The sequence below is a fragment of the Camelus dromedarius genome, chromosome 24 (assembly GCF_036321535.1).
Source record: "Camelus dromedarius isolate mCamDro1 chromosome 24, mCamDro1.pat, whole genome shotgun sequence".
NCBI lineage: Eukaryota > Metazoa > Chordata > Mammalia > Artiodactyla > Camelidae > Camelus > Camelus dromedarius.
Window position 1 is genome coordinate 29,447,184 of NC_087459.1, and position 23,674 is coordinate 29,470,857.

Below are 23,674 nucleotides of genomic sequence, written 5' to 3' on the forward strand. Positions count from 1 at the left end.
AGGTTATACCATCTTCTTGGATTGAAAGACTCCATATTGTTAAAATGACCACACTACCCAAGGCAATCTACAGATTCAATGCAATCCTTATCAAAATACCAACAGCATTTTTCACAGAACTATTAACAAATAATTTTAAAATTTGTAGGAGATCACAAAAGACTTCGAGTAGCCAAAACAATCTTGAGGAAGAACAGAGCTGGAGGAATCACACTTCCTGACTTCAGACAATATTACAAAGCTACAGTCAAAACAGAAACAGTATAGTACTGGCACAAGAACAGACCCATAGCTCAATGGAACAGGATAGAAAATGCAAAAAATAAGCCCACATGCTTATGGTCAATTAATCTACAACAAAGAAGGCAAGAATATACAATGGAGAAAAGACTCTCTTCAATAAGTGGTACTGGGAAAACTGGACAGCTACATGTAAAAGAATGAAATTAGAACATTCTATAACACCATATACAAAAATAAACTCAAAATGGATTAAAGATCTAAATGTAAGACCAGATACTATAAAACTCCTAGAGGAAAACATAGGCAGAACACTCTTTGACATAAATCACAACAGCAGTATTTTTTGGATCCATCTCCTAAAGTAAAGGAAATAAGAGCAAAAATAAACAAATGGGACCTAATTAAACTTAAAAGATTTTGCACAGCAAAGGAAACTATTGACAAAACAAAAAGACAATCTACTGAATAGGAGAAAATATTTGCAAATGATATGACTGATAAGGGATTAATATCCAACATATATAAACAGCTCATGTAACTCCACATACAAAAAACCAAACAACCTGATTTAAAAATGGGCAGAAGAACTGGATAGACATTTTTTTCAAAGAGGAAATGCAGATAGCCAACAGGCACATGAAAAGATGCTCAACATCCTTAATCAGGGAAATGCAAACCAAAACCACAATGAGATACCACCTCACGCCTGTCAGAATGGCTACCAACAAAAATGTTGATGAGGATGTGGAGAAAAGGGAACCCTCCTACACTGTTGGTGGAAATATAAATTGTTGCAACCACTGTGGAAAACAGTATGGAGGTTTCTCAAAAGGTTAAAAACAGAACTACCATACAACCTAACAATTCCAGTCCTGGGTATATATCTGAAAAAACCTAAGACATTAATTTGAAAAGATACATGTACCCCAATGTTCCTAGCAGCATTATTTATAATAGTGAAGATATGGAAGCAACCTAAGGGTCCAACAACAGATAAATGGATAAAGAAGATGTGGTATATATATACAATGGAATAGTACTCATAAAAAAGAATGAAATTTTGCCATTTGCAGCAACATGGATGGACTTGGAAGGGCATTATGATAAGTGAAATAAGTCAGAGAGAGAAAGACGTACTGTATCATTTATATGTGGAATCTAAAAAATACAATACACTAGTGAATATAACAACAACAAAAAACAGCAGACTCACAGATACAGAGAACAAACTAGTGGTTACCAGTGGGGAGGGGGGTTGGGGCAATACAGGGGGACAGTGTGAGGTACAAACTATTGGCTGTAACAGGCTACAGGGATGTGTTGTACAACACAGGAAATAGAGCCAGTATTTTGTAATAACTGTAAATGGAGACTATTTATGGTGAAATAAAGACTATTGATCCCCAGTACATATTCACATATTCACACATTTTGTTCCAGAAATATTAACATGCTGAGTTATGGTGTACCAGCCCAAATCCCTAAATGATGTTGCATAATATATCTTACTTTTTTAAAAACGGAAAATTTCTGATTTTTGAAACATATACTCCCCAAAGCTTTAGATCAAGGATATCCGGCCTTGAGAAGGGCACGTGACAACTCAATGAGGAGCAGCAGCACCACCAGGGGATTGACAGTAACAACACCCCCCCCCCAAACCCGCATGCAAGAACCTTGTCAAGAGGAAGCCCTGATAAAGCAAAGGAAAAAAATGGCGGCTTTGTTTCTGATGGCAGCTCTCAGTTGTATGGAGGAGACCTGATCTGGAAATCAGCAATCTGGCCTGAGGAAGAGTCAATTATAGGCAGTAAACTTAGCTACAGGAGACTAGTCACATGCCCTAAAGGCTATTCTTAGGCTGTGGCCAAAAGCTAAGCCATATAATCATGCAAGTGGGCCTTGGACAATTTAAAAAAAAACATTAAAAATGGGGAGCCCAGTTATAATAAGCCCTTTGCTCACCAAAAGATTCCAGCATGGGTTCTGAGGACAGGATGCCAAGACAGACAGACGCTCTAATCCAGTCACTCGAAGTGGCAATGTGACATCTGCACACCAAGATGAATGGTCACAGAGGCCCCCTGTGGCCACATGCTGTGATTATCCAGTCATCCCACATCCATTGTGGCACCTGCTGGGGCGATAATGGTTACCACAGACTGTTCAGAATCCTGCCAGAGGGTAAGCATGTGAGAAGCACGGGCTCACCGTTCCTGCCTTGGTGGCCCCCAGTGCACCTGCCAGATAGCCCTTCCCTGAATCCTCTCTAGTAACTACGGATGCTTGTTACCCCGGGGTCGCTCCCTCTGTTGGGGTTAGTGGGAGGGCACAGACCCCACCCCTGTAGTTCCCACCCCGAGGCCCCAGAAGCTTCCCTTTTACCTTGGTGCCATTGCCCTCCAGACCCTGAAGTCCCACGCAGGGCCTAGGGCCTTCCAGAATAGAGCTCAGAAATTTTAAAAACCAAGGTAGGCTAAGACAATAGATTTAAATGACTTTATAACTTCTCTCCCGGCTCCAGTAAGGTCTTTTATCACTTTGTTTACAAAAATCTAAATTTACCATTTTGCAGGACACTGTGTTGGGTGCCACAGGAAAATACAAAGAGCAGTAAGATAGTTCCCAATTGTTCTGGACCGAATTGTGTGTCCCTCACAAAATCCATGCATTGAAGCCCCAACCCGCAGTGTGACTGAATCTGGAGACAGGGCCTTTAAGGAGGTGATTAAGGTCAAATGAGGTCATGAGGGTGGGGTCTTCAGGGATAGGACTGGTATCCTTACAAGAAGAACGGACACCAGGAGTGCATATACACAGAGAAGTCGGCCGTATACAAGCTGAAGGGCGAGGGCTCGGAGAAACCCACCCTGCGGACACCTCGGGGAAATGCTCCTGTCTTCTCTCCAATGCCTTTCCTAATGATCGCCTCACTTAGGTTAAGCCGAAGCACAAGGCTGCACTGGGAGAGGGGGCGGGAAACGAGGGAGAGGGGCTTCTCCCAACATCCTGCCGGGGACAGCAGCGACGCATCGCGCGTCTCCTCCACCACCCGGACCCGGGAACTGCGAGCCGCAGGGATAACGCGGGAAACTGAGGACAAGCGGACGGAACACCGAACCAGCAGGACAAACACAACAAGTTCCGGAAACGCTACCGGAAGCGCGTCACCGTTCCGCCCCCTCCCCGGGAGCTCACCCCCACCAGTGTTCTCTAGGAATCCAGGAGGTCTCGCGGTCTCGGTGGTTCCTCTACAAATCTAGGGAATTTAATCTCCTCAATCTAGGGAAAAGACCAAGATTCAGAAGCAGCTCCTCACTAATGAGAAGGAAATAAGGAATTGATGGGGAATCTAACCTGAGTGGAAGGTGCAGGTCACAGGTTTTGAGAACTAGACATGGCATGTTTCTAATTGTTCCTTCTGCAGGGAAAGGATCCGAAGCTGATGACCAGACTGGTCGTACTCAGATGGCTCTGGTACTTTTGTAAAAACAACAACGAATTTTGATAGCATCTATCACAGGCTTCCTCCCTGCCCCAGTACCTAGCATACACGTCTGTAGAATTCAGCCACGTTCTCCGTGCACCTTTACTGATACAATTGGAATGCAAATTCTACTGTTCCGTTCCTTTTTTACCCTTAGTCCTTTCCAACATTTTAATGTTAAAAAGGATAATGAAGCAGCGTCTTGAGCAAACATATCTTGATCTAACTCGCCCCAAATTGAGCAAAAAAAAAAAAATGTTTTGTTTCCCTTTCCTTTTGGAGGATGGATGTGATGACTGAATGGCAGCAAAAATCTTTGCCATCAAATGTTCAAATCATGAAACTCAACTTTTTCCTGCAATTAGAAGCAATAAGAAAAAGATGTAAGACTACAAATGAGAGTAGTCTTCAGCTCATTAAGAAGTTTCTGACAATCAGTTGTTTTAAAGAAGAGGCTTTAAAGAGGCTGCTTTGGGAGGCAATAAATTTCCCATCACTGCAAGTGTTTCATGTAGAAACTGAATAATCAAGATGCCACGAAATGTTTTCTCCAGTTCAACACAGTTACTGTTCCAGGCACATGCCTACAAACTGAATGGGGATTCCTCCATACGTGGGCAGTTGGGTTTTTATGGTCCCACTGAACCTTTTTCAACTCTGAGATTCTATTATTGTATGATTTTATCATATCTTGGATCAAAACTTTTTCACACAAACTGACAAGAACAGTTTCATCACTTCTTTAATGTTTGATGTTTAAATAATATGACATATTATAGTTTGGTGCTGATGAGCTTAGCATTTGGAGGCAAAGTGATCTTGGTTTAAATGCTGGTTCTGCCACTTATTGGCTGTGTGACTTTGGGCGAGTGAATTAACTATTCTGAACCTGTTTTTCCCAACTGTAAAATGAGGGTACTAGAAGTGAAACCACTTCATAATGGGAGGATTAAGTGAAGTGATCCACACAAAACACTCGGCATGGTGTTTAGAACACGGTTAAGTGCTCAACAGACATTAACACCATGTTTTGCTGAAGCTGTCATTCTCAACTATACCCGACCTTTAGCTCTAAGATTCTGTTTGCAGGTGACAAATGTCTTCTTAAAAGCTACCAAGGAGGCCCTCTGATACTCAAACGTTGCATTAAGTTGGTGGATATTTGTCCTGAGCGTGTCATTTTCTCTCTGCAACTCAGTGGCTTTCAGCAAGAAGCACTCGAGTCCATAATTCTTTTCATTTTGTTCCCCCCAAATTACCCAAGTCAGTATATCCCTTTCCACCTATATTCCATCCCAGTTCACCAAAGTGAATGTCTCCTAATCAAGCAGCCACCACACGCCGGGGACTATCAGTGCTCTGCCCACCACAGTGGTCCTCATTGCCTCTTGGTGAGTGGCCAACTCCACAACTCATTCTTACAAGACCACTCATGGCACCATCTCTTAGATCAGGCTCCCTAAGGCAAAGCTTGAGCCAGGGATTCAGAGCCACGTTGAGTTGCTGAGGGCATGGAGGGAACGAGACAGGATGGAGAAGGCCAAGAGCCTGAGTGGAGTCTGATAAAGCCTGTCTGATCAAGTCTAGCCTTGGCCTGATCCACAAACTGCACAGCTTCCCACCCTGAAGCGGGTGATCAGCCCTTGGTACCCCCATATCAATCAGTCATGGGCTGGGGGGCGGAGGGCAGCTAACTCCTGGGTGAGGCAGCTCCCACCCACTGAGGGTAATTCTCCAAAGGAGAAGGGGGAGAGTTGTGAGCACTTGGCAGCCAAAACTCAGAGCAGCTGGGGCACGGAGACACCAGCCTGTAATGGGGGTCTGCACAGGGGACCAGTGTACAACACACACAGTCAAAGTGTTTCTTGGGTGTTTATTGTTAAGCCAGGCAGTCAGCAGAAGCAGGACTTACTTCAGCAGCGCCCAGAAGCCTGTGTCCCTCTCTAGCAAACAGGCTCAAGTTAACCCTCATCCATGTAATTGTCTTTCCCCCACAATCCCACCCAGACCTTCCCACAAGGCAGGGCTCACCAGACCATAACCTCCTGGCTCCTAATTAATGTTTAGTTTCAAATCCAGCTGCAACTCAAATTGAAGCTCATTCTACACGCCATTATCCTATGGGAGAGCTCTATCTCCATGGCAACTGGGAGCTGGTACATACACTGCTTGGACCATAATTCTTCACTCAGCGTTGTCCAATTCCTTCTATGGATGTAGCTGCCCTCATTCTTGTGGGTAATAAGACTAAAAACCAGTCCACAGTTCTTCTCTTCTCTATGCCCCTAAGGTCCCGCTCCCCTCTCCCCAAGAAGTGACTGGCCAACACAGTTTCTCCTGAATTTACAAACTTGACTTCTCTTTCTACTAGCTAAACTTGATGCTAGGGAGAATCAAAACAAAACAAAAAGGTAGAGGGTGTTTCACGGAGAAGTTGTAGATTGAATAAGGCAACAAGAACACACCCCCGTCCAGCCTCCAAACCTCAACTTTACCAAAACATAAATACCTTAAGTCAGTTTCTTTTTGAAGGGTTTACTACTCAAAGGGAACGGAGCCTGGAGCATTCTAGTGGCTGGGAGGATCATACCTCGGAGATTCATTGCCGAGGTACCAAAATCAGGATCATGCTGAAGTCCTCTCTTCCTGTCACCATGCTCTTCCCTGAATAGATAAACTGTCAAATGAGGCAGAAACTACTAAAGCTTATTTCTACTGCATTCGTGAGGCCTTCCCCAGTGTCAATGTGCTGAGACTCACGTGAAGAATGAGTGTCATCTGAAGGTTTCCCTTCACCCCCTGTATCCCTAGCTTCTCTCTTGTCTAGATTCTTAAGCATGAAGATGCTAACGAAAGCATTTCTCAGTGGGAAGAGCAGCTACCTTTGTTGTGGATTCTCCAGTGTTCCTAAGTTCTAACTGAAGGATTGCAACACATCTGGAGGTTTGATGGTTACGTCAGAGAAGATGCTTGAAGTTGCTATTACGTTCATTACAGGAGTGGGGCTCCTTCTCAGGAAGGCTTCTCTAAGACTGTGTACGAGTGCCTCTACGAGAGAAACACCTACACACTCAAGGTGTTTATGGGATCTGTCCTCTCATGACTTCTCAGATGTTTAAAGAGGCTACAACTCCAGCTGAAACTCATTCCACACTCTTTGCACTGAAAGGGTTTCTCACCAGTGTGGGTTCTCTGATGTTGATTGAGATGTGACTTGAGAGTGAAGCCTCTGCCACACTCATTACACTGATGGGATTTCGGGTTGGAGCAGCTTTTTGGATGTTGCTTTATGTGGGAACACTGGCCAGCGATTCCTCGACACGTCTCACACTTGGAGGTTTTCTCTGCGGTGTGAGCTCTGTAATGCTGAATCAGGTCTGAACTAAAGCGAAAGGCTTTGCCACACACGTCACACTTATAAGGCTGCTCCTGTAACTCCATCTTCTTATCTTCAATCACGGTTAAGTTCCAACTATACGCTTCCTCACACATGCCGTTTTTTTCATTTTTCTGGCCCACGTGGAGCACCTGATGTTCAATGAGGCTCACGTACTGAAAAAAGATCTCCCCACATTCGTGACACTGATGGGATTTCTCTCTCGAGTGGAGCCTCAGATGCCCGGCGAGGTGCGAACGCCTCCCAAAGCCTTTCCCGCACTCACTGCACTTAAATGGTCTCTCCCCGCTGTGCACGCTCTGATGCTGAACCAAGTGGGACCTCACTCTAAACGCTTTTCCGCACAAGGGACAGGTGTAGGGCTTCTCCCCGGTGTGGACCCGCTGGTGCTGCGTCAGGTGCACGCGCTGGTTGTAGCTTTTCCCGCACTCGTCGCACCGAAATGGTTTCTCCCCCGTGTGGATGCGCTGATGCTGAATAAGATGTGCGCTCTGGATAAAGCTTTTCCCACACTCGTTGCATTTATGTGGTCTCTCTCCTGGGGAGGACTTTTTGTGGACGTACGTGACTTCGTTGAAATTCACCCTCTTTGAAGAGGCTTGTCCTAGTCTCTCTTTCATGGGAATTCCCTGCTTTCTCTCCAACTTGCCCTGCTGTTCATGGCCTTCTCCAAAATCTTGAACTGGAGGAACACTTCTCTGGATTCTTCCTGTGAGTTCCACGTCTGCCGCTGAAAACTCTGAAATCTTCTTCTTAACATTCAGTTTTGTATTCTTACTTCTTTTATCACTGCCTGAAAAAATAAAGAGGAGACACAAAAGTTATCAGTTCTTCTACAGAAGAAAAATGAACTACCGGGGGAAAAAAGGATAATCAAAAGGAACTATGATGTAACAGGAGTAACGAAGTGGGGGTGCAGGCATGTGCGTGAGGCCAGCAGAAATGAAAAGAATCTTCTGGGATCTGTCCGGTGACGAGAACAAGACAAAGAAGAGAGGCTTACTTGGGAGGGTGATGAGAAGGGTGGAGGTTAGGTAATCACAGGGAAAAGCCAAACAATGATGACACAGGAAGGACAGGACGGAATTCCGACATGGGAGAGGAGGTAGGAAACGTGGAAGGGTCATTGCCCCAACAGAAGCCCAGCAGACGGAATGAGATAGAACAAAGACGCACAACTGGATGGTGAGAACGGACAGAACCCGGAGGAATGGGAAGCAAAGGAGTGTGAAGGGGTGATGGAGTTAGAAGAACATCTGAATATGAGCCAGGAAAGATGAGAAATGAGCCAATAAAAACTATTGTCAAGAGGGGATGTGATGCACCAATCTCTGTGCTCTCGTCCCTCAGCCAATGCCCCAGCTTCCGTCCCTCCCATGGTGCCCAACATTCCTCATCTGGGAACGCCCATCACCTCTCACATCTGTTCCTCCCGTCAGACCACCAGCTCCACGCGGGCATGAACTGTGTCTGCTGTTTCCTGCTGTACCCCAAGCACCCAGCCATGGAGGCTCTCAATAAACATGGTTGGCTGAGCACACAAACTACCCCTCCTTCAGTCAAAAACATGGGGGAGGCAGGTGAGTGGTGGCTAGGAAACGAGGCCTGAGGACAGTTACTGGGGTGATGTGAAAGAAAAGATCCTATTTAAAAACAACTGCTTCCCAGGTCCAGGGTGCTGCTGGATTGGTTTCCCCAATGATGCAGTCGCCAAGTAGAACGAGATGGACCTGGCTGGGGAAACAGCTCAGCTCAGCTCAGCCCAGAACATTAAAGACACCGTGGGCTTCCTAAGCTTCAATTCCATGTTGGAAGAGGGGGCAGTGGCTGTTGGTGTGAATGACAAGTAGGTGGGCTTGGGGACATCAAAGGCATAATTTAAAAATAAACACTTTGGGCAGTCTTTGCATTTTCTAAAGAATATTAATAAGAACCTTTAAGTTCACAGCACAGTTTATGGTGAGCTCACCATTATGTAAATCATGTGAGCAGATAAAAAAATAAGGAAACAGGGAAATTACTCAAACTTACTCATCACCAAATTAATGAAAATGAACATAGCAAAGAATTCTCTTCTGCTGACTCAATTTGCTAAAAAAATGTTCTGATAACCCCGGAAGAAATGTCGTGCAACTGAAGCTCCCACATGCAGTATAACTGTTTTAAAAAGCAATTTGGTGATACATAGCAAGAGCCATAAAAATGTTTTTGGCTTTTCATCCACTAGCCTCGCTTCTGGGCACCTATCATAAGGAAATAATCTTAAATACAGAAAAAAGCATAAACACAGCTATCGGGACAAAAGAGGAAAAAATGAGAATTTCAACTGGGGAACAGCTGAGTAGATTATGATGTCCCCACACAACGCCAGGCTGTCAGAAATAACAAACAGGAGGGCCAAGCAACACCACAAAACGTGCCTAGTATTTAACTGTACACTATGAACACCTCGATATAAAAATAGGCTTGTGAAAAAAAGATGGAAATACACTAAAGAATTATAGTTCTATTAGTTAAGGTGGTGGGATTATGAGTGATTTATTTCCCTCCCACTTTCTTTCCCCCAAACTTCCTGAACAGTTGACCTATGAACAAGACTGGTTTGACCTGTGAGGGTCCACTCAGATGCACGATTTTTTCCAATAAACATGTACTGCAGTCCTACACGGTTCACAGCTGGGTGAATCCAAGGATGTGGAACCGGACACAGAGGGCTGCGGGTAAAGTTACACGTGGTCTGTGGACTGTGGAGCGGGGTGTCAGTGCCCCGAACCCCTGCGTTCTGCAAGGGTCAACTGTACTATTGTCTCATTTTAAAATAAATGAGGCAGGGGATACAGCTCAGTGGTAGAGTGTGTGCTTAGCAAGCACGAGGCCCTGAGTTCAATCCCCAGTACCTCCATTCAATACATACACAAATAAACCTAATTACCTCCCTCCCTGCCCTGAAATAAAATGAAATGAAATAACTCAATTGGGAAAAGGGGAAAGAAGCATGTAAGAGAGCTCAAATCCTCATTTACTAAACAGAAAGTCAGTAGAGGATGTCTGAAATTGATGAGCAGTATTATTTTAAAACATGGAATTACCAGAAGAAACAGGGGACTGCTGAGCCCAGGACCTCCGGGGAAAGGGAAGTGGGGGGTGGCAGGGAGGGCAGAGCGTTCTGCTGACTAATTTGACGGCTAATTCAAGCACGAGTGATCCCAGACTGTCCATCTCCGCCCCTCCCAACTCCTGCTCCCTGGATCTCAACCCGCCCGTCCTAGAGTTCTAAGCCTATAAGGCAACGTCTGCCTCCCTTTCCTCCCCGAAGGCGCGCTCCCGACACCTACATCTCTGGGATTTCTCTCTGAAGTGGCGCTTGAGGTGCTCGATCAGGTGCGAGTGGCGGCCGAAGCTCTTGCCGCACTCGGAGCAGCCGTAGGGCCTCTCGCCGCTGTGCACGCTGTGGTGCTGCACCAGGTGCGAGCTGACGCGGAAGGCCTTCCCGCACACCTGGCACTTGTAGGGCTTCTCCCCGGTGTGGACCCGCTGGTGCTGCGTCAGGTGCACGCGCTGGTTGTAGCTTTTTCCGCACTCCCCGCACTGGAAAGGCTTCTCCCCTGTGTGGATGCGCCGGTGCTGAATGAAGTTGGAGGCTTGGAGGAAAAATTTCCCACAGTCATTACATTTGTGACCCCTCTCGCGGCTTGGGTTCTGCTGACGGTGAACGTCCGTGATGGCACCCAGACCTCTTTTCTGAGGAGGGTTCTGCCTTGATCGCCCCACCGTGGGGTTTACCTGCCACCTGTCTACCCTGCTGTGAAGGTCACTGACTTCTGCAAACCCCTGGCTCGGGGGAACATTCCTTTCTGTGCTTCCTGAGGTCATCCATGGCGATTCGGCCTCCTTGGAAATCTGCTTTACCAAGACTTCCATGCTGTCATTCCTGGATTCATAATCTGAGATAGTGGAAGGAAAATGGAAAAGTTAGCTTATTCCCTGCATTCAAAGAAAAGAAAAATGACCGAGGAATACGGGATAATGATATGAAACCAACAGGTTCTGGCAATGCAGGACCTGGTAAAGTCGCCTGCAAAATGACTTTACAATACAGGGATGGGAAACACAATGCTGAAGCAGGAAACTGAGGCAGGTTAGGGAAGAAAGAGCCGGTAAGAATGGTTCGGAGGATGAGACTGGGAGTGTAGTCGTTCTATTTAATGAAGATGATACCCTCTCGGTGTGGTATTTCCACAGTCCTTGTTTGTGAATACCTGTTCACTATTGGGGGGGGGTCTGGTCATTTATCTACTTATTTATTCTCTAATGGAGGTACGGGGGATTGAACCCAGGACCCCATGCGTGCTGAGCATGCACTCTACCACTGAGCTGTACCCTGCCCCTTCAATGTTAACTGTTCTCAATCAAATTTGATATTGGGTTATGCAGCTAACCCGGGCTTCACTTTCCCCTTCCTGTTTATTCACAGCCTGGAGAAGAAAGAAGCTCTTTCTCACTTTTTTAATCCTCAAAGAATCTCAGTTTGGTGTGAATTCATATAAAGGAGAAAAGGCATTCTGTCTATACCCAGAGAAGCCCTTCAACTGTCAAGAGCTAGCTTAGCACACAGCAGTCACTGATGAATAGAGACCTTTAAGAGACTGATCAGTTCCTTGTGGAACTAGTTTAGCAACATACATTTCACTCAAAACACTGACATTTACTAGGGTTTGCAAAGACAAGCCTTCAGCAGTTAACAAAAAATAAGGAATGTTTTTTAAATGCTGGGGAGATAGATCATGGCCTACTGAGAACTTTCTAATAAGATTTTCTTGTAAAAGAAAAAAAAAGCTGTTTTCAAGTCTTAACACAAAAACGGAACTAAAGCACCAACAGTGGCTGAGTGCGCACCACGCACGAGGCACTGAGCCCGCAAGTGCTTTCCAGTTTTACGGCTTTCAGTCCTTACGACGACCCTCTGAGGTGGATGCTGTCCTTTCTTGACATAGTGAGGAGCTGTAAGTCTTGTACCATAAAGGCAACTTTAATTTATCTTACAACTATTTTTACTCAATTCTCTTCCTAAAAAGACATTTTTAACAGTGGAAACAAATAAGCATATAAACAGAAGAATTCTATCACAAAACCAGACTTTTGACATGTTTTTTCCTCCCCCATTTAACTAGGCAGGTAATCTCAGCTATCACAGTATTTCTCTCTTATTCACAGCCACTTATGCCCACACATTTTATTCATACTAGAATTCTCTCCCATTCAGCAAGTTGAACAAGCTCATGGCTTTCTTTTTCTAGGGGTGGACGTGAAAAAAATCATATGTGCTCAGTGCACCTCTTTGGGGCACTTAACGATCACCCTTTTCCAGAGAAGGTGATTATACAGGTTGTTTTACCAACTGGCTTACGGATTCGCTTTTCTCCTCTTTCCCCACCTCTTCTCTGAGGACATCATAAGCTTCCTGCTGACTCTCCTGGCTAACTGTATGTCTGACAGAGAACTGTGGTCCTTGCTCAATGCTATGCCTGGGTGCTTAGTGCTTGGGGGCGAGGAGGGGAAGTTGGTACAAAAAATGCCCAATCAGTGGATTTACTGCTTTACAAATTCACACTCTTCAATCTCACTGATACCCAGCTGGCGTTCTATGTGTCTAAGGGTGACTGGTTTCCCACTCATTCTTCTCAGTGCTTTCCCAGTAGCATTTAAGTAGGCTTAAAACCTCCCCCATTAATAGAGACGAAATACAAAATCATCCATCCATCTAAACCATGTACCCTTTCAGTGATCAGCCCTCTTTCACCTTCCCTTCACAGACAATGCTCTCGAAGGTTTTTCAAGAACAGCTTCCTCAAATTCCTCTCCTTTGCAATCTTCCAAGAAACTGTCTCTTGTTCCCCAACACCCCAGCCACTCCACTGAAATGGCTGTCTCCAATATTCATTCGCTAATTTTTAAAAATCTCGTTTCTAAATCTGATGGATACTTTTAGAATCTTCACCTTCTCTGGTGCTGTCAGGAACATACAGGCATGAAACTAATCTAATGCGACCTTCCCAGAGAAGTTATTGAGAAACCACTGAGTATGTTCTTAATGTAGAAAAATATGCTCAAGTTGTAAAGCTACTGTAATGAAGAGATGGATAATGAGAAAAAAAAAATCAGAAAGCAAGAATTCAAAACAGCCTGGAGAATGGTATACAAAAGAACTATGCCAAGTTCTGAAACTCTGAAACCCATTAAATACCTATAATGTAATAGAAAAAGATTAAAAAAATACTTATTGACTCAAATCAGACCAGGAAGGTATTTGAAATTAGTTTTAAAAGGAGAGAATGAAAAAAATTGCATTAAGTATAATATTTACACTACATAGATAATTCCTTGAGACTACCACTAAGATTCCAACAGATAAACAAGCAGAGGGCATGTACCTATAAATGAAAGAACACAAATATATACCAATAGTAATAAAAGAAATGGAAAATTTTAAAAAGCAGAAGTCAATTTTATTTTTTTTAAATAAAAGCCTGTGAGTGAATGAACACGTAGTTCATTTCAAAAAGAATGCTCTTCAAAAGAAATTTGGCATTATCATGTATGTACTTCTTCTAACGTCTGCCAGTGTGCTTGCTATATAGTCGTTCTTCCAAAATAGTTCATTCAAAAGAAGCTAAAAGCCTAAGCTCCAAAGTGTTGGCCAAGTGCTGAGATTTTTTTTTATAATTGCTCCAGGCAGCACAATCAAATATTAGTTTCCAGGATCATAACTTAGCCAGAAACAGGTTCAAAAATCTCATCTGGGGCGCAAAATTCAAGAAGGGATAAGATGTGTAAAATGCCAATGTCAAGGTGAACAACACAAAATAGGTACCAGGGATGTGAGAAAGGTAATGGGGTGGACCACTCACCATCCACGCGTGAGAAGAAAGGAAAAGAATTAACGCTATTGAGATACTGTAATAACTACTGTAATCAACGGTTATGCAGCGAAGTCTGAGATGCTTTCACACCTGAGAATGACTCAGTTAACAATTATTCAATTTGTCAAGGAGCAGAGCACAATAACTACTATAAATCTGTTAGAATCCAATCCTGTTAGCTTGAAGCTAAACATGACATTTGCTGGACTGCAAATGAGATCCCCAAAGCATTATCAGTCCTCAATCATAAACATATTATGATGGAAATCATCAGAATAAGCTGAACAAGGAAGAAAAGAGGGAGAAAGCTGATTCTCTCTTTCATAGGATAAAAAAATAAGCAAGGTCATAGCAATGAAAACATACACGCTTTTATATAGGACATGCTAGAAATATTCTTTCGAAGATAACAAAATTAAGATGTCCTAATCCATGCAGACGAAATAATTCTTACCCATGGAAGTAACACTCCCATAATTCTCCTTCCTGTCATCCCTATAGAGGGACTTCTGGGACTGGTCCAAATGTCCCCATTCCTCCAGGATGAAGGATACAGCCACATCAGCCACATCTTCAATTTTCACCAACTTCTGAAACACAAAATCACCACTAAATTCCCTACGTTCAAATTTGGAGTGAGGGGAGGAACAGGGGTTGGGGGTGGGCACTAAGGAAAGTAAAAGGGGAGGGACAATGCTTCACAGAGGCCAGAGGTGTAGACCAGAAAAAGACATTAAAGCACAAACGCGATGGGCCCAGTCTCTGGTTAAAGAGACAGAACTCTGATAAAGATTCAGGCTTAAGGCAGCTACTGGTTGAAGAATAGACATGGGTCCTCAATGTGGGCACAGGGATGCCAGCTCACCTGGGACCCAGCTGAGAGAAGTGAGGCTGTCAGCTCCTGGCTGTCCTTCAGGGGAAGGGAGGGAACTTGGAGAGCAGGAAGGGCTGAGGGGGGAGAAAAAGAGGTGTCAGTGAGCATCTCTCTGCCCAGTTCCAACTGCCATCATGTTCCACTTTTGCTCAGGAATCCACAATGGCGCCCAGTGGCATCAGGGCTTGGCTGTCAAGACCCTCTACTTTTTAGCTCCCCGGCACCTACCGTATACGCACTCTTCCCCTCCAAAACCAGACGCCCTGCTTTGGTCAGGCTAGTCCTGCTGCTGACCGCATATGGTGCCACTCCCCTACAAAGGATGCACTCTGCTCTGCCAAGGTCAAATCTAGTCGTCTCAAAGAATCTCCAAAGTCCCACATCTTCCACGAAGCTGAGAGCCTGAGGCTTCTCAAACTTTACTGTGCAAACAAATCACCTGGGGGTCTTGGAACAGGGCAGATTCTGCCTCAGAAGTTTTGGGGTGGCCCTTAGTCATTTTTTATGGCTTTTATATTATCCAAAGTTCCTTGATACAGAGAGGTTTAATTCTTACTAAAATTTCTTTTAAAATTCTTTTTCATTATCCTTTGACTCTTCTGTAAATTATTCATAAAATGACTTAAAAATATTTTTAAAAAATAGGATCCATCGACCCCAGCTATTAAACGGTGAGGACTATTTTCCCAGTGCACTGAGGGTTAAATGAGTTCATCCAGGTAAAGCTTAGAACGGCCCCTGACACACAGTGAACACCACGTAAGGAGTAGCTGCTGCCGCTTCAGTTACTGTTACCACAGGGGAAGGAAAGCTGGAAAAGCTTAGAGCCCCGGGATGTCAACTGAAAGGCCAGCCACTCCAAGAAGCCTGGAAGAAAGCCTGGGGCCAAGTAGGAAATACGGGTTCACAATTCTTATCCACATTCTGAAATCCCAGAGCTCAAAACATCAAGTTTTTTTGTTTTGTTTTTTTCATTAAGTTGGCCATTGAACTAATTTGACAGCAAAACCTGACCAGACCTGATGTGAAGCTATTTGAAGTTTTTATTTAATGCACTTACTGGAATTATGCATACATTTCACTGCCGAAATATTAAATTAATGTGTGTGATTAAGGGGTCCCACCTCAAATCCTGTTGGGAGTATGATGTACATATGTAAATCATCTCATCTCTCTAAATCTGAAAAATTCTAAATTCTAAAATGTATCTGATACCAAGAGTTTCTGATGAGGGACAGACTTGTGGAATACATCATCATAAGTGGGGTATTCATCAGGATCTGCAGATACGCACGACTGTATGTAAAGTAGGTAAACAACAAGGTCCTACTGTACAGCACGGAGAACTATATTCAATATCTTGTAATGGCCTATAATGAAAAAAAGTATGGAAAGGAATATATATACGTGAATCACTGTGCTGTACACAAGAAATGAACACATTGTAAATCGCCCATACTTCAATTTAAAAAATTAACAAGATATTTAACTGTTCACTTTTGTTCCTTGATGGATCTAACACAGTTTAATAAAAGCGAGAGCGAGAGCGAGGGAAGGAGAGACAGAGAGAACAGATGCTCTGAAGGTCATTGTGAAGCACAGCTTAAAACAAGATTTTGCAGCGAAGGTCTGAGCAGCCACAAGTGCTGTCAGGAACTGGAGGGCTCTGTCTGTGTTGAGTGTGAGGATGGCAAAATGCATGCAGCAGGGTCAGAAAACTGTTGCAAGACACTTAGAATACTTTTGTAAAAGACTTCTGCCAATCTTTTAACAGTACCTGCACTTAGAGTTGCCATCAGCTGCGTGACAGCTCTCAAGTGTGGTCAGGTGGTTCCTGGCCAGGCCTGTCTGCTGACCAGGGACTCGATTCCGGGTCTCCACCCCTTCCCAACCCCCAGATCAGGCTGACTACAGAGGGGCTGCCCCGCCCAAAGCCTCTCTCTACAGACACTGCTGACCGCGTGGCCTGGGCACCCACATCCGTTCCACCGAATCCCACGTCCTCACCGTCTTCCTCCAGAACATGAGGCTTCTGTGGCTCTTGTTCGGGCTGCGGGTCCACAGGCAGGAGCTGGTGACTGAAGGACTCGGGCCTGGCTCCAGGGGGCTCTATCTTCTGAGGAAGCCCTTCGGGAAACGCCACAATCTAACAACCACAACCACACCTGTCAGCACGTTACAGGAAAGGCTGCAGGAGAATCCAGTGAGCTCCCGTTATTCCTGCATCCCTCCCTTTGCCAAGTATTTACTGTGAATCTCCAGCGAGCCGGGCATTAATTACACAGTGGCTTGGTAAGCACGGTCTATGTCTAGTTGAACACAACTTCTATTAAACATATCAACACACAGATAAATAATTGCAAACAGTGCTATATGTTAGAAAGGAGAAGAAATGGCACCAGGAGGCAGAACAGATGAGACCCGTTTTCAATTGGGTGGCCAAGAAAGGCTTTTCTAAGGAGGTGCCACTGAAATGAACACCTAAAGGATGTAAGAAGCCAGCCAGGAGAAAGTAAGGGGTGTCCCAGGCACACAGCACGACATAAGCAAAGGCCCTCAGGCAGAAAGTGGGTGCTGGGGACGGTCAAGGAAACATAAGGCCGGTGTGGACCATGTTTAGTGAAGGGGGGTGAGGGTTGAGAAATGAGCTTGGAAAGGTCAACCTAGGACTCAGGAAGCCACGCTCAGCGCCCTGGCAGACCAGGTTCGACTAGGACAGACTGACACCAAGACCAGAGCAAGTTCACGCTGGTACATCCTCCATCTTTCTGTTCTTTGCTCTTCTACAGCCTGGGGACACACAGTCACTCTGCCACACCAGGCTCTAGAATCTGCCTCTTCTGGAAGGTACTAGCTCCTAGCAGGTAATAAGATCCTGCTTTGAGATAGAATCACCACCTCCCTCCCCCCTCCTCCCCCCTCCCGTAGGTTTCAAAGCACTTTCAATGTTAATCCTCTGAGTGCTGGCCAAATGTGGTCCAGGTGTCACATTAAGAGGCAGAACACTTGTGCAAGTATGACTCTGCAAGGGAGTGTCCTTGGGGTCCCACTCAGAACAAGAGTTAAGACGATGCCAAGTATGTCAAAGGGTAGTGGGGCACCAAAGAAGCAAAGCAGCCCTTGAGGTCCCCTGAGACCAGGACAGAGAAACCAAAGAGGAGGGGTAAAGGATAAAGCCTGGGAAAGGCTGGCCAGAGACAAGACCTACCTGGAGATTAAGTTGAAGGATAACGTCAAAATATGAAAATGAATGTATGTATGTACATACATGACTGGGACACTGTGCTGTACACCAGAAATTGACACACTGTAACTGACGGCACTTCAATTAAAAAATAAAAAAAAATTTTAAAAGAGTAACATCAGGATTCTGGAAGGCAGGCAGAGAGAAAGGCAAACACACTGAGCTTGGAGGCCCCAAATCCCTGACAAGAACTCAGAAATGATCGTTCTCTGTGTTCCTTCCACAGATGGGGTGTGTATCAAAATAGAGCGGTCAGTGTGTAAGATCTGCTGTAAATCCTCTATTTAAAAAGTGCTTTTTGTTTTCCACTATGCTTTTGAATATTTATTACTAGAAAAAAGTAGGGAAAAGTCTGTCCACTGGTGTCCCAAATGAGGCGTAAGAAAGGATAACTAGACGCACCACCGAACTTCGACTTCCCATCCTGACAGAAGCAAGGGAAAGGTTCTGACACTCCTGTTTGCAAGACAGGCATTCAGCACAGCTGCAGGGTTTGACAGCAGGGCCAGAGCAGCTCCCTCTGCTCCCCACTTGCCTAATGGGTGAACTAAACCAGCCAAGAGCCTGGGGATGTTCTGGAATACTGAAGTACCCTGGACCCAGAGGGGAAGAATAAAGATTCAGATACCTTACCCTCAAATGCAATGGCTCTGAAAATGAGGGAAATTCTCTAATTGGCTTCAAACTCCTGCAGACCTATGCTCCCACGATTTTTGTTTCTTTGCTATTAAAAAAAAAATTAAAGTTTAAGAGTGTGTGAGCCTAACAACAAGAGGGAGGTAGAAAGTCAGGTGATAAATGAGAGAGAAGGGACAAGAAGACAATAGCAACAGAAAGATAACGATCCTTCTTAAATTACTATATGATTTCATGCAGTCCCAACAAAAATACCAACTTTGGGGTGGTGGGAACTAAGTAACTCTCAAGTTTATACAGAAGAAAGGAAATACTGAAAAAAAAAAACTGCAAGGGGGAAGGGCAGACCTACTGAATACCAAATACTTTTCAGAGCTCAAATAAATACTGACATATGGACAGTAAGATCAATAAAATACAATAAAAGGACCAGAAATGGAGCCATACATGCAGAAATTTGGAATAGAATAAAGATAGCATTTTAATCAGAGAGGAAAAAAAGAGATCACCATACAAGTTGCTGGAACAACTGCACGGACATGTGAGAAAAACATTAAGCTACAACCACCCCAAACATCCTACACCAAAATGAATTCCAGATGGAGCAGTCATTTCAAAGAGTAAAACAAAACAATAACAACAAAAAAACTATGGAGAAGAAACTATTAGAAAAGTTTCTCGTAACTCTAGCAGAGGGGGCCTTTCAAAGCATGGCACAAAACCCAGAAACCATCAGTTAAAAGACTTCAACAACAAAAAAAAGATTTCAACTAAAAAAAAAAAAAAAAAAGATTTCAACTGACTGCATCAAAATAAAAAATCCTGTAAAGTAAAAATTTCCAGAAGCAAAAGCAAGGGGGAAAAATAACACTTGCGACTCAGATGACAGACACAGTGCTTACTTTATCTAAAAGGTTAGTATAAACGGATAGTTCAAGAGAAAGGGTATATGCATAGCTTTTTAAACTGTACTGTGGTCAAACTCATTCATCATAAGAAAAATGCATATGAGAATCACAGAAATGGAATATTGCATCTTTCAGATTGGCAATAATCAAAAAGTTGGATAACATCGTGTTATCACACTGCAAGCAAAAAATTTCTCTCCTCCATGGCTGTTGGGAAAATAAACTGGTCTGACCTCTACAGAGAATAGACTGTCCACAGCTGTCCAAATTACAAATGCGCATGGCCTCTGAGCCAACAATTTGACTTCTAAGCTTTTATTCTACAGTTAACGATGTACGTAAAGGATAGTCATTGCAGCAAAGTTTGTTACAGTAAAAATTCAGAAGCAATCTAAAGGAATAATTTAAATGGCTTTCACCAGGAGTTAAGTTACGGTACATCCACTCAGTGGAACAGAATGGTGAGACAGCTCTATCCACATTGACACAGAACAAGCCAAGATATATTCTAAGAAAAAAGCAAGAGGCAGAAGTGCACAGTGATATAAAAAAATCTGTTTTTTTAAAAAAAGTCATACACATAGATGCTAATATCTACAGAATACAGTAGATCTCTGTAAGGATACACATGTATCACGTGACAATGGTGGCCTCTGGTGAGAACTCAGGCAGCCAGGGACTCAGGGGTGGGAGGGAAACTTACTTTTCATTACAACCTTATGTACCTTTTGAATTTTGTATCATGTCATTCAAAAAATAAATACAGTGATTTAAAACACAAATAAAATCGCAGACTGTCTTCTCCAGGTTAACACACTGGATACTGCTTCTCTTTGCTGGAGTGGCAGGAAATCTCCACAGTGGACCTAATCCCAGGAGAACAAAAGAATATGAATGAAGCACCAGGGCGCTCAGGCTCTCACCCCTGCTCAGCAGCTCCTTAACTCTCTTCCTCTCCTTCCTCATTGCTCCAAGATCTCCTCTTTCACTCACCTGTTGTCTGCGTTCCTCTAGCTCTCTCTGGATATTTTCTACCACAGCCACAGCCTCTTCTCCACTTTCAGGGTGATGTTCTCTCACCCAGGTCTGGAACTCTTCGGGCAGGATGGTCAGGAACTGCTCCAGCACCAGCAGCTCCAGGATCTGCTCCTTGGTGTGCAGTTCGGGCCTCAGCCACTCGCAGCAGAGCACCCGGAGCTGGCTGAGGGCCTCCCGGGGGCCTGACGCCTCGTGGTACTGGAAGTGTTTGAAGCGCTGATAGAAAGTCTCAAACACTGGCGGGTTGTACTCTTGCATCCAGGTGCAGTCTTCTTCCTCTACCTTCACGATCAGAAGGTCTTCCTGCTCTTGTGAAGTCTCAGCCGGAGGGTCTAAGTCTATAACTTCCCCAGTTTCTGTCATTATCATTCCAACTGGGATAGCTCTCCAGGTAAGCTGGGTTACACTGATCAAATTTGCCTTTTGCTCTTTAAGATCTTCTGAAGGACACTCTCATTAGCGTGCAACCTACTGATACATTGGAAATCATTATCAGCAAAGAGATGATCGCTCAACAGAGTAATTTACTTAAAAATGTGTCCTGCAAGACAGCCAGCACTCCACTCACAAGATAATTACCAACAGGGGATATTTCCAACATTTAAAAAGGATACAGGAGAGCAATAAAAATCTGACATCTAGCCTACTCAAAGACAACCTTAGTAGTGAAGAAGAATAAATTTCATATAAATAGTAGGACAAGACTTACTAACTAGTTAGTCCAGACGCAGCCGCTCCTTTCTCTACCACAAGCCAAACTTAAGTCAGAACAGAGGTCAAAAACATTACAACGGTCAAAACTGGACCTGTCCTTCAAGCCGTAAGAGCTTGACAGATCAACGGGGGACTTCATGGGTCCCGAAGAGAACCGGGGTTCTAAGTACAGATTCTGCACTCGGATTCCCGACAATCGCCCCTGACCCCGAGCCACGGAAACCTGCCCGATCAAGGTTAGGGACAGGACCCTCGTCTGGACACAAAGGGCATCCCCCTTGCTCAAGGTCCCAGCCCCGGGGAGCTCTCCTGGAAGATCAAGCTCCCGCAGCCAAGGCTGGGAAGATGGGTTTCTTCTTACAAACAGAGAGAAAACCGAAGCCGACACTTCGCAACACTTCCTCGCCGGAAGTAAGCAAGTCCAAGCTTTCCCTGACCAACGGGGTAGAGCCGTAGATCCCACCCCCGAGAGCACTTCCGAGTCCTCTCTAGGAATCCCGGAGGCCCTTGCCTCGCAGCGGGCGGGACGTGCCTGCCCCAGGTCCCGCCCCGAGCCCCGCCCTCAGGGGCTGCGGGCCAATCGGCGGGGAGATAGGGCGCCGGCCTGGGATTCCAGTCCAACCTCCGGTAACGCGGCCGTTCCCCGCCCACCGAGCCGCAGGTATAGCGTTCCCAGAGACAGGGAGAAAACCGAGCCGCCCTCTTCCCCAAAACCACTTAAACAGCCCGAGCCCGCCCCTTTCCTTAGGGGCCTTGGGTGTCAGGAGCGCTTGCTAAGGCGACAGTCGCTTGTGTCTAGTTGGCCGTGGAACTTGCGCTCCCTCAGCCCCAACGCTCTGCGTCCCAGTTCAAAACAGGTCCGTACCTTTCTGCGAACCCGCAACCCTTACTTCTCTCTAATGGACCCTTCGATTTCTTCTCCTGAATCCTCGCCACTTCCCGCACCCTGTCTCCAGACACACCCACCTCCTTACCACCGCCGTCAGCTCAGACGGCAGAAATCTCCGACGTCAGACCCGCGAGTCGCGGGAGCCAGCAACTATCGGGACTACATCTCCCAGGAAGCCCCACGCGGGCCACGCCCTCCAGCCAATAGGACCGCGGCTCTCTTCGCAGCCTCGTCTCGCGGGCCTATCAGAATGCGGGAGGTCAGGGAGACGTTTCCTCGGCGCCTCCAGTGGGAGGCTGAGTGTCGGGACAGGGTCTTCTCCTGGCTGGAGACAGTGGGGACGGAGAGAGGAGGCGTCTCCTCAGGGCTTCTCTAGCCAAGGGGATCCCAAATTTAATAGTCTCTCATTTTTGTATCCGTTTACAAAGCTGTGCGACAGGCAGGGCGACAGTCACTGTTTTACATGTCACGAAGAAGGATGAGGCTCACCGACTCTACTCTGAATCAGAAGGCTTATATCCTTAGATACTCCAGGAGAGGTTTTGTTTGTTTTTTTTCTGTATGTTGTGAATTTTCACTCAAACCAGGAATGAGGTTTGGGGACTGTCTTGCCAGCGCCGTGGTCTACTTTATGGGAATGAAGAAACGCAGAAAATTCTCTACTATTTCCAGAGGGACCTATAGCGGGAGACGCTTAAACTGACACTGCGGTATGTTTGGCGCAATGTAGTATTTGTGTGGTTTCACTTTTTACAGTTAGAATTGTCAAAAGTTCAAACAAACAAACAAACAAACCCAGAAGTAAAACCAATGAATCACTGAATTAGTCATTAATAGTTTATTGTGCAGGCACCAAAAGGCAGAATGCAAACTGGGAGCACTCAAACCAAACTACGGAATGAGGCTCAGAAGTACATTGTTATAAAGCATCTTACATAATGTGGAGGCAGTGACTGGTTATTCTTCACGGTGATTGGTTACAATTTAGAATTTTCTTAAACGAAAGGAAATTGGGTAGTGATTACTTCATATCAAATTGGGGGAACAATTTAAGTTTTGCTGATGATTTTTAGAGGCATAAGCAAGAAATTATCCAGGTCAATTTAGCCTGGCTTGTTTTGCAAAATAAGCTAAATTAAGCTTTGTTTTTATGACTAAATTAGCTTTGTCTTCTCAGGGAATTTTCAAGTCTGATGTATGTTTATGTTTGATTTTAATAGAACATTGCATGGTTTCATTTTTAAACGTTGAGTCTTTGGTCCATTAAAAATTATCTTGGTGTATGATGCAAAGTATAGATCCAACTTTATCTTTTTCCAAATCA

General features: G+C 44.8%; 2 protein-coding genes and 1 long non-coding RNA gene across 10 annotated transcripts in view; 1 reads left to right on the plus strand and 2 right to left on the minus strand.

Annotated features, from left to right (window-relative positions):
• The window catches only part of LOC116147164 (uncharacterized), a 16,144-nt gene extending 12,901 nt beyond the window's left edge, over positions 1 to 3,243 (minus strand). Inside the window, exons 1-2 of the long non-coding RNA XR_004130629.2 lie at positions 3,113 to 3,243; positions 2,209 to 2,377 (exon numbers count right to left, since the gene is read on the minus strand). This is a non-coding gene — a long non-coding RNA (uncharacterized LOC116147164). The remainder of the gene's footprint in view (positions 1 to 2,208; positions 2,378 to 3,112) is intronic.
• ZNF789 (zinc finger protein 789) overlaps positions 1 to 7,274 on the plus strand; it is a 22,530-nt gene extending 15,256 nt beyond the window's left edge. The window contains exon 7 of the mRNA XM_064478676.1: positions 149 to 7,274. The gene's annotated coding sequence lies outside the window, so the exon portion shown is untranslated. The remainder of the gene's footprint in view (positions 1 to 148) is intronic.
• Positions 5,590 to 22,505, minus strand: ZKSCAN5 (zinc finger with KRAB and SCAN domains 5). Of its 8 annotated transcripts, none has more exons than XM_031432510.2 (7): positions 22,428 to 22,505; positions 20,703 to 21,215; positions 16,929 to 17,067; positions 14,913 to 14,995; positions 14,502 to 14,637; positions 10,463 to 11,071; positions 5,590 to 7,920 (listed from the first exon to the last, which is right to left on the minus strand). In XM_031432510.2, the coding sequence occupies exons 2-7, from the start codon at positions 21,114 to 21,116 to the stop codon at positions 6,794 to 6,796; spliced, it is 2,508 nt and encodes an 835-aa protein (XP_031288370.1). In that variant the 5' UTR covers positions 21,117 to 21,215; positions 22,428 to 22,505; the 3' UTR covers positions 5,590 to 6,793. The 8 variants fall into 8 exon arrangements, with proteins under 8 accessions (XP_031288370.1, XP_031288371.1, XP_010990479.2 ...); XM_031432511.2 differs by having other exon boundaries at positions 20,703 to 21,218; positions 22,428 to 22,472; XM_010992177.3 differs by having other exon boundaries at positions 22,327 to 22,447.
• Between the last annotated feature and the right edge of the window lie 1,169 nt (positions 22,506 to 23,674).

Bases quoted from the DNA above. Each gene is read 5' to 3' on its own strand.
- ZKSCAN5 (XM_031432510.2), bottom strand. From the start codon at position 21,116: ATGATAATGACAGAAACTGGGGAAGTTATAGACTTAGACCCTCCGGCT. The intron at 17,068-20,702 runs GTGAGTGAAAGA...TGTGGTTGTTAG, and splicing joins TAGAGGAACGCAGACAACAG to ATTGTGGCGTTTCCCGAAGG. The intron at 14,996-16,928 runs GTGAGGACGTGG...CTCCCCCCTCAG, and splicing joins TCATGTTCTGGAGGAAGACG to CCCTTCCTGCTCTCCAAGTT.